At 42.9% G+C, this 16,231-nt stretch overlaps 2 protein-coding genes across 4 annotated transcripts in view; one reads left to right on the forward strand and one right to left on the reverse strand.

Moving 5' to 3' along the window:
* The window catches only part of FGF14 (fibroblast growth factor 14), a 292,035-nt gene extending 287,227 nt beyond the window's left edge, over positions 1 to 4,808 (forward strand). For all 3 annotated transcript variants that reach the window (XM_081003296.1, XM_081003297.1, XM_081003295.1), the window contains exon 5: positions 1,324 to 4,808. In XM_081003296.1, the coding sequence (XP_080859422.1) occupies positions 1,324 to 1,460 (137 nt within the window). In that variant the 3' untranslated portion in view covers positions 1,461 to 4,808. The remainder of the gene's footprint in view (positions 1 to 1,323) is intronic.
* Positions 4,642 to 16,231, reverse strand: part of ITGBL1 (integrin subunit beta like 1) — a 145,310-nt gene continuing 133,720 nt past the window's right edge. The window contains exon 11 of the mRNA XM_081003140.1: positions 4,642 to 14,593. Within this exon, the coding sequence (XP_080859266.1) occupies positions 14,502 to 14,593 (92 nt within the window). The 3' untranslated portion in view covers positions 4,642 to 14,501. The remainder of the gene's footprint in view (positions 14,594 to 16,231) is intronic.

Below are 16,231 nucleotides of genomic sequence, written 5' to 3' on the forward strand. Positions count from 1 at the left end.
TTTAGAAGCAGTTATTAGGAAAGCTAGTTTTAAAGCTGGCCCTCCCAGTGTGTTTGTTAATTGCTAAAGGTGAATGGGCCAAGAAAACTATCAGGGTGGTGATGGTCGCCCTTACACGTGGATATTTAATTAGTCTGCTAGCTGATAGAACGTGCATTAGCCTTGTGGAATCACAATAGGGGTGTGACAGCTTCCTGGGACAACTTGGATGGTTCAGATCTGGGAGTAGCATGCCTGGTCTCCAGGCAATTTGGAGTGAGTGTTGTAGAAAGCTAATATATATCAAAACCCAAAAGGGATTCCTCCATCACAGGAGTCTAATCAAAATGTCATCGTATTATAAGTAGTGTAGTTGTCCCTCATTCAGACTGCATCTTGAGACAATTGCCATTCTCTGTTTAAAATGGTCTTAACCCCATCTACATAAATACTTGCTTTACATGTCTTTATGTTGTAAATTTTAAACTCAACCAGCTTCCAATTCCCTTTAACTTTTATACAGTGGTACCTCGGGTTACATACGCTTCAGGTTACACACGCCGCTAACCCAGAAATAGTGCTTCAGGTTAAGAACTTTGCTTCAGGATAAGAACAGAAATCGTGCTCCAGCGGTGTGGTGGCAGCAGGAGGAGGCCCCATTAGCTAAAGTGGTGCTTCAGGTTAAGAACAGTTTCAGGTTAAGAATGGACCTCCGGAACAAATTAAGTTCTTAACACGAGGTAACACTGTACATATAATCAGAAGGAACATATGACAACAACAACCATATTTGTACACTGCTCATCTGACTGGGTTACCTCAGTCACTCTGGGCAGTTTCCAACATATATAAAAACATAATAAAACATTGCACATTGAAAAGCTTCCCTAAACAGGGCTGCCTTCAGATGTCTTCTAAACATTGTATAGTTACACATCTCCTTGACATCTGATGAGAGGGCATTCACAGGGTGGGCACTACTACAGAAAAGACTCTCTGGCTGGTTCTCTTTAGCTTCACTTCTTGCAGTGAGGGAACCACCAGAAGGCTCTCGGTGCTGGATCTGTGTCAAGGCTGAACGATGGGGGTGGAGATGCTCCTTCAGGTATACAGGCTCAGGGTTGTTTAGGGCTTTAAAGGTCAACACCAACACTTTGAATTGTGCTCGGAAATGTACTGGAAGCCAGTGTAGGTCTTTCAGAACCAGTGTTATAAAAGTGTGTGTGTTTAAACTCCTTTATTTATTTTTTTATAAAGCAGCAACTCAGTTAAATGGAGTTTAAGTATTGGGATCTCTCACATTTTACTTACGCATCTTGTCTCTTTCTCTTCTCCCATTTGTAGTTGCCATGTATCGAGAACCATCTTTGCATGATGTTGGAGAAACAGTGCCAAAGGCTGGGGTGACTCCAAGTAAAAGCACAAGTGCATCGGCAATAATGAATGGAGGCAAACCAGTTAACAAGAGTAAGACAACATAGCCAGATCCTCATGGGTATTGTGACTTATTGAGCTCTCTTAAGTACGGCTGAGCATTTTATCCTTGCAAGACTGTCTCACTCTGGTGTCTGCGGATCAGCTGGAGGCAAGCAAATGCTTGCTCTTCACTCGTCCCAAACTAGGTTATTGCAAGCGGATAAATCTCAACCCGTAACTCCTCCTACAGCAAAGAAGACACCTGGTTAACCAGCTGAACTCAGACCATGGAATGCCCTACCAGATATGGAATGCCTTTTTAATATCTTTTCTGTGACTGTGACACCTCATGTGAATGACATACTTCACAAGTACACTTGATATCCTGCCTGCTGACAGTTACCCATAACCCCCCTTTTGAGTCCAGGAAACCCATGTGTTTTAAGTTCAATTTTGTAGCACACAAATTAAGTAATTTCTAGATAGATGCTGTAAACCTGTGCTATTATGAATTTTCTCTTCTTCCCCCTTTTTTACAAGGCTGCTCGCTCTGCTGTTTGTGTGACTCCTTTGCAGGGATTGTGTTTCTCTCAGAGTTAAACGTTGCTGGTGGCTTAGTTCTGAAAAGCAATCAGGGAATCAGGGGAAACCCTATTCGGGATTATACCTGTCAAGGAATAGGATCATTGTCTCAGAGGTACAAATGGGGATTTGGCATGAATACTCTCTAGTGTGTTCTTGAGGTTGGCATTACTGAGAAGGGAAAAACATCAAACATGGCCAGTCAACAATCTCTCGAGGCCAATGTTTGACATCCCCTGCCAGTTTCTTTTTGTGTGTGTGTTTTATACATATCACAGGCTTACTGGTAATGGTAACATTTGCCTTGCCCAGCGAGCAAGACCCACACATTTTTGGGAAAGTGGGTCCAAAGAACTCTGTAGGCCTTGTAGGCCTGAACTAAGGCTCATTTTTCATCTACTAGTCCTCATTATTTGAAAGTTAAAGAAAAAAAATTAAGATGAATGAAAATTGCGCTACCTAAGTCCATTTCGAAACAATAGAATCCTTCCTGTTTTTAATGAATGGAACGTAATCCCATCCTTATTTTTTTTTGGCTGTAGTCCACTCTCTTACTCAGCAAAGCATGGGCAAGGAAGTTACTGTGTTCTTTTTTGCAGCACCAATGCAAGGGGTAGAATATACTTTAATACTTTCAGTGTTTTAAAAAAAGAGGGAAGTTTTTCAATGGGACATATTTAAAGAGTTCCTTTGTGTTTCTTTCTAAAAAAGCTCAGCATGCAGAGTTTAATGCTCTCTATATAATTTCACCAGTACCACGTTTCCAGTCCAGCTTTTTAAGATAATATATGCCCACCAAATTGCTAGGTTTACGGTGCCTTGCCTTGATCTCAGTATTCTTTCCATTGTACTACATGAACCTAGGAAAATTCTAACACAATTACAAGGCTAAGAACTTTTACCATTTGATTGCTTAATAAAACAAATACTGTTGACATTTCCTGGATATCAGTTTAAGAGTGGGTTGAAGCCAATTGAGAAGTGAAATGACAAATGGCCAGAAGTCTTAGGAGACATGAGAAAAATGCTGTTAAGACGTTAAGTGAATTGGTAAAGAATTCAAAAGTGCTGATTAGAAAACTTGATAAAAGCAGAAGGCATGCTATGGACCAAAATGTACCTCAGTTCTGGAAAACCATGTATTAGACTATTCGGTGTTCATTTTCATGTCCCCCCCCCCCCATTTCATTTTTTGAGACTGTGTTTTCAGAATGGCTTTTAAAAATTGTTTCACATTTACATAAATTATGATCTGTTGAAATGTTCAGCCTGCTTAGGTAGTCAACTAGATTGAACATTGGTTAACTCTTGACGCTTACAAGATTTTCATAACAGCTTCTATTTTAATAAGCAAACACTTGATATACATCCAAGTAGGTTATGTGATGTTGCTTAAGTAGAAATATACAATGTAAGCATTCAGACCAATTAATTTTTTGTTTTATTTCCATTTAAGACAAGAGACTGTTTAAGGTTGGTTCTTTTTAACCAGAAGAGTGAAGCACATAAAATGATGCTCAATTTTCCAAGCGCTTAAAAAGACAAAAGAAGAAAAAACTAAAGAGGTGTTTAAAAGCTATGAAAACGGTATGTGCACAAAAATAAACCCTAAGCATCCTTTTTTACCCTGTGGCTTTCTCAAAACACTCTCTTGTGTTCTCTACCACATAGGGACAAAAAGGACCAACTTCCCCTCCATTAATTGGATGTTCAGGGTGATCAGCAGGTGGTGTGGCCTTCTCATGCAGGTACACTTATGCGCAAGGGCTGTGTAGTAAATACTGAAACTGATGGTCTCTAAACTATCCATACTTTGCTCTCAAATGTGAAATGTTTTGTGTTATTCTCTAAAGACTCAGTTCCAGCAGCCTGCTGACTTTCATTCTAAATAGACAATTAAGTTTCTATACTGTGCAACTGGAATTAAAACAAAACAAAGTTATAAAACAGGAAAGCAAAATAAAAAAGATGTGAAATGCATTCTTTTTGCAAAATTTTGGAATCAGTTTTGTATTGGTGGATGAAGAATGGGAGAGGCAGGTGTTGGGTATACAGTTGACTTTAGCACTGGGAAGTATGAAGATGGTATCCTATCCGGTCAGCTCATGCAACTGATTTTATAAGGCCAGCATAGAAAAAAAATTCCGCCCCTACTGCATCTTAATCCAGACTGCACTCATCACAGTATAGTCTGTTGGGTCTACCCTGCAATGGCAATTCTTCATCTTTTCATCTATGGAGAAGCTCATGAGACATAATCAAAGTTCTGCAAAATGGGATCAATATCTTTTGAAACACAACAATTTAATTTCCAACATGCAAACTCATGTTGCTAAGCCAACCGGTTGAGAGTGGCTAATATAATGTTAAGGCTGAGTTTATTTTTGTAATGTGAATGGTTGGCGCTGTACTGTAAGTAGAACACACAATGTCACCTTTGGCATTCTCTTCTGTGTCTGGAAGGGTCTTAAACCAGTGGAGAACCTGTTTCAGCACAAAGGAGAGGATTCATTGTTTCTTGTGCTTCAGTTACTCCTTTAGGTTTGTCTCTTGTCTCATCTGCTGCATGGGAAGAGGATGGTAATGATGAACTGCATGTCGTAGGCTATATGTATCAGACCTGTTGGTATGTACTGCTAAACTGACATACATATAAGCAATGAGTTTGTCTGCATTGTACAGTTTGTGTTTATTACCATTTTGTTGTATACACAGATGCAACATATTGAATAAAATATTTGTATGAAGGCATATTAAAAACAACAACCCAACATTTGATATTTTACCCCCCCAAAAGTTGTGCAAAGTAACATTGCATTGTCAGCAGTATAGCAAAACATCATGTATATAGTTTGGCGAAACTCAATTCTCTCTCCTTTGACCATGCCAAAGAAAATTTTAGCTCCTTAATCTATTACCTCTCTTGCTGTTTTCCAGGACAACATGTTGCCATTTTGTTCCCTCTCAAATTAATTTCTGTCAAGCAACACTTGCTTTTCAACTGTCTGTTACTTGCTAAAGAACTGTACCAGTAAACTTGATGGAATCAATTTGTATTTACAGGTCAAATGTGTATACTGCCATGTAAACACTATGTTTGTGTTCCCACATTCTCTCAGTTTGCATGTTTTGTTGTGTTGGCTTTAGCTTCAATCCCCGCAAAGGAGGCAGCATTATCAGCAAAGAACAAATATGGTAATGACAGACCCCAGCCATGTCATGCAGTTCTAATTGCAGAGGGAAATCAGACCTGCTTGCCTTGATGGATTTCTTGGGCATATTGGGTTTTGCCATTCATGCCAGCAGCTTCTTATGCTGAGATACATGAGAAAGGCAACCTAGATGAAGGAGCTCTAAGCATGCATTAGAACTTGCCTACCCCAAACTCATCATTGGATCTGGATATCCGAGTGATGGACTGCAGCAGGATAAGATTGCACCTTTCATCCTTTTAGCAGTTAAAAAAAAAACACTTTTACTTTATTCTGCAAAATCTCATCTAAGTCCATAAAAAAACCCATTCCCTGCTAAAATACTGAATTAAGTACCACCTTTTGTTCTGTCTAGGAAGCATCCACAACATACAGGAGTTCTCACTAGCCCACCAACACTCATACACTCTTATAGGGATCTAATAGGGAGGTAATATATAAAAGTTTGCAACACACTTTAGGATTTTCTGGCCTTGAAGTTACTTTAAAACTAACATAAAGTATTTGTATGAAATTATTTTTCCCTGCATCAATTTGATTTAACTTCTTTAGAATTATATTGCCCTATAGCAAACTATCAAGGCATTAAAAAAATAAATGACTACTTGCTATAAAGATTTTGCCTGGGATGTGTGTGTATATATTGAGGGGGGGCGGGCTCTTCTTCTTACCATATGGGGTAAGGCTTTCACTGCCTTAGTGCCACTATGCTATGGCATTAGGTGATTTGGCTTACATACCTTCTCTTATATTGCACTGAAATGCTTTTCAACTATGTCCTGACAAGACACCAACCATCTCTGGATACTTAAATACAATTTATTTTTAGCTATCTAGCTATTCCTGATACCTTTTTATTTGCTTCAAAGCAGGTTTGGGGAGAGAGGCTGCTAATTTGACCAGAGCAGCAGTGCAGGAGTAGTGGATGCTAAACCCTTTCTTCCCATGCTGTCCCTCTAAGCCACACCCACCTCCAGCTACTTTTAAGTTATGAAAGAGACAGCAGGAAAAGTCTCCTGCTCTGTGTGGCATTTGGCTCTTAGTCTTTAAACAGACAGGTAGGATATGGAAAAATACCATCACTTTGGCCCGGATTATCTCTTGACCCTATCAGATTATTTTGCTATATTTCTGCTGCATATCCAGAAATTCAGCAAGTGATCATTATTTTCATACTGGCAACCCCCTTGAGTGTGCTAACAACTTGAATACAACCTGCTTGGGCACATTCCTTCCCTGAAGTGGACCGTGGTTGTCCACAAATTATAAGTCACATCCTTTCTGGACCACGTGAAGAAGAGGGTCCCCACAGGAACACACACACCCTCAAACTTTGGGGGTGTGAATTTATAAGACCTGTTTGCACTGGAATGAGACACGTTTCTTGAGTACATACTTGATCTTTCCTGGGGGAATTCTCATGAGAAAAGCATTTGCACTTGCAATGTTCCACCTGCGTTTTCAAGTGGCACCATCTCGGAAAGACCGTACTGCTAATTTTCCCTGAACATTTTCGTTGGGTTCAAAATTATATGTTGGGTTATAAAACTACACGTTAAATCTTAGGTTGAAGTGGGCAGTATATAAAAGCAACAAGCCAGCTTAGTTTATATTTCTGTATGTATGCCACACAATCATATAGCCAACGACAATCCTCATTATGGCACACATAGTGAACAGGCTATGCAGGCAAGTGTATGGTACCCAAGATGAAATCTTACAGCCTAATTAACTGTAGTAAAGTACATTCTCGGAAAAGTGATTGAAAATGGACGCTTACCCCTTCCTCCAGGTAGGTGGCTGTTGCGGATCCTGGTGCTCGGTCGCGATCCCTGGGATAGCCAAAACGCACATGGCCAGGTGGCCATTGGGGAATTGCCCTGGCCGCCTGGGGGTTCCCGCCAGCTCCTGCACTTTAAATTGGCCAATGAGAGGCCTGCTCTGGGGGGTGTACCTCGCTGGCTGAAAGAGCACTGGCTGGCCAGCTGCCCGAGCAGCCAGCGAGGCATAAAAGCCAGCAGCACCTTCCCTTCTCTAAAGTGAATTGGCTATGCAGGCAAGTGAATGACATCCAAGATGAAATCTTATAGCTTAATTAACTGTAGTAAAGTACATTCTCAGAAAAGTGATCAAAAATTACGACTGTTTTGTTCCCACTGGACAAAGGGCTCCACGAATGAGGCTGAGATGGTATATAGTTATCAGAGGCATTCTTATCTCATTTCTTCCCCCACTTCACTATGCTTCCTCTTAAATCAGAAATGTGCAAAAGTTGGTGAAGAGCAGCAACTGAAGGGGCAAACCACAAAGGTGCACAATGTTTTAATAAGATATTGCAACTAGTCTATCCTGAAGTTTTTCCAAGTCATAATTGTTCTTCTTTTAGAGCAATTTTGGAGGGTGGACTCGCTAATTCCTCAAATGTTTACAAAATTCTCCATTGTAGGGAACTCATTTTGATGGCTTGCCACTTTGATTTGTTTGCTCCCGACTGCTTAAGGTCACCCCTTTTTTTTATTTAATGCATCACACATTGCACAGCTACAGCCCATGTTATTTCACCGTCTTAAGCAGGGTGGGGTAACAATAACTGCTAGGGGTTAAGAAAAGTTCACTCTCATGCTTGTGTGGGAAGGGAATGCTCCTGCTTTTCATGCTACCCTGTAACTGGCTAAGAAGTCTCTGTAATGACATAAAGGATAGCATTAGTAGTCATGATACACATGCAGTATAGTTCTATAGGAAGGCATGCCAAAGCCCACTGAAACCAAACGGTGAAGAGTGCCATTTTTGGTTAGTATTATCAGTTATTTGGTTAGTAATATCAGAGTGCTTACATCAGGAGTCGCCAGCCCAGCACCCATGCCATGACATCCATGAAGGCTTCCACTGGTGCCCATGGACAGGGACCCCAGACTGAGCTTTCAAAGGGAAAAAGGAAAAACGTTATGGGGTAAAACATGCAGGTAACGTCCAAGCAATTTCTGTTAAATGCAAGTGAGTGCGGTATGGCCATTTTCCCTGGTACTGAGGGCTTCCTGTTGCTATTTGATTGCAATAGCCTGTGTGTGTGTGTGTGTGTGTGTGTGTGCGCGCGCGCGCGCGTGCAAAATCCATTTGTATGATTTCCACAATCAGGACCAGCAGGCCATAGCTGACTTTCCAGCCACTTGCCGGGGGTGGCTGTCTCTCTAATTTTGTGTTATTCCATACTCCACGCAGCATTTTGTGTTACAGCAGCTATTTTGGAACTGGTGTGCCCAACACTCCCGAAAAATTTGAAATATGCCCACCCATCCAAAAAGGTTGGCAACCCCCAATTTACATAATCAAGCCTCGCAATCGTTGCTAGCAATGGTAAGAACTATAGTAGTGCAAAGGACAGCCTAAAGGCAGCTACATAGATGTCTAAATACCATTGCAAGTCAGGAACCCAACACATCCTAAGAATTTATACAGCCAGCCTTGACTTCTCTCCTGCCTTTCTAGAAGTTATTTCTACCAGTGGAAACACAATTTCTGCTCTTAGCTACAGTTGACTAACCATAGTGTCAGGATGTTAAAGAAGCAAAAACAGAAGAATGCTGCTGGAGCACATTAGGAACTAATTGGGTTGTTCCTATGTGCACCTACATGCACAGTGCATGCATTACACTGAGAAGGTGGTTAATATGTGAGTTGAAGGTGTGACGGGAGCAAATGGCCTCTTTATGTATGCAATTATTTACCAGCCCCCTAGTTCACACCAGCCATCTGATGAAATCAGCTTGTGCAATATAAACTGGTGGTAGGCACAGTTTACATAAGCAGCAAGAAGAAGAAAAATGTATCCCACAATATTCCTATCTGCCCATTGATACAGGTCATCTGAATGGAGGTTCTCCTCTTTGAATTTAATGGAGCTGTCCTTCAAAAGGAGATAATACACTGGGTTTCAGTTTCCATACTTTTTATGCTCAAAGCTCAGACTTCCCCGTTACTGTTCTGCCTCTGTAAGTATTTTAGACCTTGGAGATAATACATTAAAAGCTAGAGAGAGAGAAAGCACAGTACAGTGTCCAGTTTGATTGGTGGCATGTTTCCTAGCTCAAGGCCATTTACAGTTTCCACACACATACAAGTAAATGTGGCCGCAATCTGATGGCTCCAACCCTGGCATGGAACTCTGTATGCACAATGGGGCCCAACTTACGCACAGAGAGCATTTCCTTTTATCAACAAGAATCAAAATCCAATGCATATGGCAGAATTTTGATCTGGGGCAAACGTCTCAAAGTTGTCAGTTAGGAATAACATTTATTTTGAGCCCCTTTTAAGCTAAGTGCCCGTTTAGCAATTTGTTATACTGATCAGCATTGACTGTGCAATGCTGTCATTCAGCTATAACCAATGTGGCTTAGATCCAGGCACAGGGAAGCCGCAACTGTGCCCCATATTAATTGGACTGTGGATGTGCCATCCAGTACCTTTCTACATAAATAAAGCCCAGCATTAGATGGTCATTGCAGTTGCTCTAGGGTCACAAAAATCACATGTCTAAAATATAAACATAGTTTTATAGACGTCGCTAGTCAAAGCAGCAAACCATGATTATGAATTATTGCATCACTGGAATCTTCAGCTAATACTGTATCAATATATTTTTTGGAAGTGCACTATTTGGAGTTTAAAGATGGCATAGAACAGCGCTGAGGAGTCTCTGCCTGATTATGCATGCACATAACTCCTGTTTAATAAATTATGCACAGACATTTAGAGGTCACTGAGTACAGGCTCTGATAAGAGGTACGTCTTTTGTTTTTAAAGGAGACAAGAAATGAAATCGCATGAAGGGTTTGCTCTGTGTGTGTGTTGTGGGGGGAGGGAATTGTTCATACCCAGGTAATACTAGCTTCCTATAAACATCTCACACTTCAGCCATTTCTTTAAGGTAGCGGCTTTCTCTTTAAACAGTACCTGCTCTTTCTACAAAAATAAACTCAAGTTTTTACAGTAATTAAGAATATATATTTTGCAATGGTCTTTCCTTATTTCTGCATTATGGGTCAATCCAAAAGCTGAATATAGACATCCAAGTCGTTGCAACAAAATAATATATTAAACTTTTATATCTGGATACAAAGGTCTCCCCAAACATGTTAGCAAATTTGCTTTTGCCATCCTTTAACACAAAATGTAAGCATTCTTTTTTTAAAAAGAAAAGGAAAGAAAATGTATGTAATTTTCTCTCTCTGAGGAACTAAAGGGCTGCCAATTTCTCCATGTACAAAAAGTGATTCTATGTAAATAAAGCAGGGAACTCCCCGAGAGCTGTGCATTTCTTTTTCCATAATTCAATGTGAACTCCACACTGAGCAGCATTTCACCACTAAAAATAAAATTAAAAAATTGTTCCTAAGACTGACCTATTTGTATTTATTGTTCTAAATCCACAATTTCAATTTTCTGTGCTGTCCTGTTCTAAACACTTTTGACTCTCTACACAATCACACTGAACAGATGAACTCAGGGCTGGCATCAGGTTTGGGCACCTGGAGAGGCTGAGGCTGGGCTCCCCAATGATATATCTGCCCTATATGCCCTGCATTCCCCTTTTCTTTTTTCTGGCCTACTGCTCTACCACTAGAAGACAACTTTGCTCAGGGCCCTGCCAAACCTGGATGAACTGACCTTCCTCTGGCAAACCCTCGGTTTCATTCTTTCTATTTTTAAAATGGCAAGGTTGGGTGAATACTAGGTCTGATTATAGTAGTTAATGCCAGGTGCATGTAACACACATTCCAAAAGTGGTATCAGTTTTCCTTTGCTTTGCATCAAGGACCAGGCAGCAAGTATTGCTAATGTAACACGACAGGGTTCTCTGCAATGAATAGCTAAGCCAGGATAGCCAACAAGATGCCTTCCATATGCCGTTGGAAAGCAGTTATGCAGAACTTGTGGCTGTTAAGCCAAACAACACCAGCAGAGCAGTCAGGACTGGGTATTAGTCAAAGCTATTTCTGCTGCCTGCCTGGGACTGCTAAGGCAAGGGAGCAGCCACAATATATGGCTGATGGGTGATAAACGCTTAAGGCTTGCTGTGCAGTTCAGGGTATATTCATGTGATCAACAGAGCCATGAGACATAAAGTGATCAGTCTGCTACTACACAAGACTTGATCCCCTCTGACAATAATCCACACACTCATGCACCAAGCCACCTAGGGGACAAAGAGGGTCAGGAGGCTTCGCTATAATAGCTCTGCAGCACAAACACATGCTGGGATTCAAATCTTTCCTTCAGGATTGCAGTTAAGCTTACTAGCAAGTATTGCATTCTTGCAATTAAAATCCACTTAGTTACCTTTTCAGCAAGTTCTAAGAGCAAGAGGAAATCCCCAAGAAGCCTGCCTTGGCCATTATCCTCTAGATGGCAAGACACTCATCACAGTATATTGATTTATTCAGCCTGCAAGAGATCTGATGGGCACACAATGTTCCAGGGCTGTTGAGAGGTTCTCTCAGCTGGGATGGGGAGTCTGCAGCCTGATTTTACACGGGCGGGGAGAACGTGGAGGGAAGATAATGAGGATGGGAGGGAAACAACTGGAGGGGGCGAGAGCCAAAGCAGATGACAGGATGGAAAGGGGGAAGCCCCTTGCAAGTGATCAGACCATGGGCAAGAGTGATCTGACCCCCAGTAGCCCAGGGAGTGGGAAGGACCTGAGAGAGGCACGGTGTGTGAGAGGGAAAGGGGGTGTCAAAAAAGAGAGAGAAAAGGCCCTCCCACTTTTGGCTCTGGACCTGTCAACCTTTAGCCATGCAGTCCCTAAAAGAAAAGAAAATTCCCAGTCCTTCTTTATGCATTTGAGTCCACAAGACAGATTGCTTGGGAGCCACAAATCTGTACATACAACTGGCTCTTTGCCAAAATCTAAGCTGTGGCTTGGCAAACTTGCACAGCCCCCCCCCCCAAGGCTTCCCACAGCATCTCAATGAAGAAATCAAATGCGCAGACGCATGGCACTGTGCTCTCAGGCTTGCTCCGCCTGCTGAAATTAGAGGGACAGATTCCCCATTATAGACTGCTAGGACATAGCGAAGTGTCAAGGGCTGGCACTAAGTCAGTTGTCAAATCAGTTTTGCCCACAAATTCTTGCTGCTTCAGTCACTCCCAACCTCCACCACAACCCTCTCAAACTCAGCTTTTTTTTTTTCCAGCCGCAGTGTGCCAGAGCACAGTTCCTCCACCTTTTTCCAGAGCCCTCAAACAACAACTCCTGGCACTAGGCCCTGGCATGGACCAACTCCCAAACCAATGACCCTTCTCCTTCTCCCTCACACACGAACCCAACCCTGACATGGCCGTGCCATTGCTCCTCCCAGTTTCCCAGAGACACCGAGGCCTACCCACAGGCTGCCCCTTCTTTCTCCTCATTCCGGCTGCTCTAGCAGAAGGTGGTGGGGAAGCACATGGAGGGAAAGAAGGGTCCTCCGCACTGCCCTGGCACCCAGGGACAGTGGGGGCAGCATGGCTGCCAGCCTGTGGATGGGAGACATAAGCGAGAGAAGGGTTCACACGGCATGTGGGGGGGGGGGAGGGAGGTGCAGGGGGCAGTTCCAGCACCTTTTTTGCATATAAAAAATCCTGCATATACCTAGTGGGAAACGGGGCTGAATCGCCTTTCACCCTATTTCAGCTATTCAGTTAGTCCTGTGGATCAGCGACCATGAAACAGCAACCAACCTTGAGGTCACCCCTACTAGTAAGTTTCTCTGTGTGAAGGAAGTGCTTTTTGTGCTCTGGCTTACCATATCCCCTGGCACACCACTGCCTTTTTTCTTTCCAGGTCCCTGATGGTATTGGTGAGTGAGCCAAATCAAGGCCTTTACAGTGGTACCTCGGGTTACATACGCTTCAGGTTACATACGCTTCAGGTTACAGACTCCGCTAACCCAGAAATATTACCTCGGGTTAAGAACTTTGCTTCAGGATGCGAACAGAAATTGTGCTCCGGCGGCACGGCGGCGGGAGGCCCCATTAGCTAAAGTGGTGCTTCAGGTTAAGAACAGTTTCAGGTTAAGAACAGACGTCCGGAATGAATTAAGTACTTAACCCGAGGTACCACTGTATATGTACTGCTGAATTACTTTTACTAATTCATTTCTGCTTGCCCAGGGGGGCTTTACAATTCATTCACATAGTCCTAGACACTTGGGGTGTTCTACACAACAGCGGCACATCTGATTGCCAATAAAAAGATTACTTAAAAACACGCATTTTGGCAAACATCTGCATTGTTCCATTCCTGCTTGGTGCTCCTGGTAGTCTCTCTTTTCCTTCTCCTCTTCCTCCTCCTTCACTCTCACAGACTTTGGCCTAATTTAACCACACTACCATCAACTCCAGCTGGCTGCAGCAACACCTCTGATTTTGTTCACGGGTGTCCCCAGAGTCATGGGTGTCCCCCAAGGATGTTCAGTGACATCCTTAGCTGTGTGATGCGGCTCATAGCAGCCAGTAAGATTGTGAGCAGTGGGGGCAAATGATGGAAAGAAAGGGGGGAAAGGGGAAGGGAAAACAGCACTGGGTAACAGAACTGAAACAATGCAAACGTGCTTTCAACGTGGACCTAAAATCACTGATGTAGGAAGTCATTTTCTGGCACTTTTAAAAATCAAGGTAAGTAGTTTCAGCTCACCCTTTAAGAAAAAAAGCAAAACCTTCATGGAGGGAGAAATTTCCTCATGTGCCTCCTTTCCATTCCATCTCTTCCCTACACTTACAAGAGACCTGTGGAAAGGGGTGGTGAGTAGGGCAACACAAAGCAGAGAGGGTGTGTGTAGCTGAGTGAGCGTGTGCCTGTGTGTGCAAGAGAGAAAAGGCCAGGATCAAAGGGACCTCTCCCTCTAATTTGGAATTTTTACATATTTCTGAACCAGCATTTTCATACAGATAGTTCTTATTACACAATGAAGCTGAAATTCAGTAGCCCAACTACGTTATATAATGTGTCTTGTCTGTGCAATTTCCAGCAAAGATTATTTGTGGCACTCTAACAGGATATACTGTCTTCTTTTGTGATATTGGAGGGGCCCTATCCTGTTCCCACTGACTGCACCGAGAGCAGGATCAAAACCTGGTGTTGTTTATTGGATTCCCCCCGCCCCCATGCACACACACCTGGAAATATGCTGCTGTGCCCACTTGTATCTAGTGCTGGATTTGCTTGTCTTAAAGTTTGTCTTGCATTTAAGTATTCTAGCAGCCTAAGTTAAAATAAACAAGCACCAGACCCAAAAATCCTTCAGTCTTCAGTGTTCCGTGGCAGCATTAGGAGTATTCCGTCCCAAGCCAGATTTCGCAAGCATTTCCAGTCCAACCTTCCCAGCACTCACAGTTTCCACAGCTACATATACCATTTCCTGGAACAAAACAACACAGGCTATAATTATCCATAATTGAAATGTACTTCATTAAACATGTGTTGCTCTGCAAACGTCGCAAACCATCAAACAGCTTTATTTCCCCCTGTACATATTTTCTCTTGCTGGACAGAACTCGCTTTGCAATTTGATTAAGTCGTCACCAAAAAAAAAGCCCGCTAAACAGTTTGCCATCAAGAAGACACTGAAGGTTACAATTAAACCATCAGAGTTTACAGCCAGCTGCCTCTGAGCTGCTTAGCTCCAATCTTTGTGCTGCAGTTCAAGGTACAAAAGAAAATGGGCATCTTCATCTTTTGATCCTCTAGAGACGCTTTAGTTATGCTATATCCAAATCCAGATCCCTTTCCTTGCATGCTTCTTTCAAGGCAACCAAGTGTGTATAATACTAGGGCATTGGCAGAATTCAGGACTCAAAAGTCAGGTTTGGGATGGAGTAAAGGTAAAGGTAAACCTGACAAATAGGTCCAGTCGTGACCGACTCTGGGGTTGCGGCGCTCATCTCGCTTTATTGGCCGAGGGAGCCGGTGTACAGCTTCCGGGTCACGTGGCCAGCATGACTAAGCCGCTTCTGCTGAACCAGAGCAGCGCACGGAAATGCCGTTTACCTTCCTGCTGGAGCGGTACCTATTTATCTACTTGCACTTTGACGTGCTTTCGAACTGCTAGTTTGGCAGGAGCAGGGACTGAGCAACGAGAGCTCACCCCTTCCCGGGGATTGGAACCGCCGACCTTCTGATCAGTTTAACCCACACCGCCACCCGTGTCCCTTTGGGATGGCGTGCTTGCCCCCAAACTCATGCCTGCCATTCACAGACCTAATTCATGCTCCTGAAGACTGTCTCCTTCCTCTGCACCAGTGAACAAACTGTGAACTAGCTTTAGCTGCCATTTTACAGAAACCTTTGTGTCCAATTTGCTACCAACTACCTAGGGTGGCCATGTGTCCAACTCAGGGCTTCTCTCTCTCTCTCTCTCTCTCTCTCTCTCTCTCTCTTTGCTGCCTGTGGCAGCCATTTTGTGCTGATGCCTGCAGTGCTTTTATCAACACCTCATTCTTTTCTTTACCAAAAAATGAACTGGTCCTACTTGACATTTGAAGACATCCTCTATTTAGAGGTCAGTCCAGCAAAGAACCGTAAGAAAGGGGAGCAGAACTGTTAGCACCTGGAGCAGGTCATCTGGTTGCAGAGTTCCCTGCTATATGTTTTAAAAAAATAATACCTGGAAGTCTTTGGCACCACAAGGGCATCTCAAAATGCCATATGAGCCTCCCTGGGAAAGGTATTCCATGAAGAGATTGCATATGTCAAGGTAAATCAGGGATGGTGAACCTGTGGCCTTTCAGATGTTGTTGAGTCACAGATCCTATCACCCCTAATTGCTGGCTGGGGCTGATAGGAATTGGAGTCCATTCACCTTTCCATATCCCTGGGTTAGATTATCAAAAGCAAGTACTGTAAGTCTTTGTTTAGCTGTTTGTTCCCTACATTCGCCTGCCATTTCAAGGTCAAAACCTGTTGCAGCAACAGAGCGTTTGTCCTCCAAAGTACGTATGTTCCTGGCAAAAAAAGGAGAGGTCTAATGTCACTAGACATCCCCCTCCTCCCTTGTCTC

This window comes from Podarcis pityusensis (genome assembly GCF_964106645.2).
Source record: "Podarcis pityusensis genome assembly, chromosome: 4".
Taxonomy (NCBI): Eukaryota; Metazoa; Chordata; class Lepidosauria; order Squamata; family Lacertidae; genus Podarcis; species Podarcis pityusensis.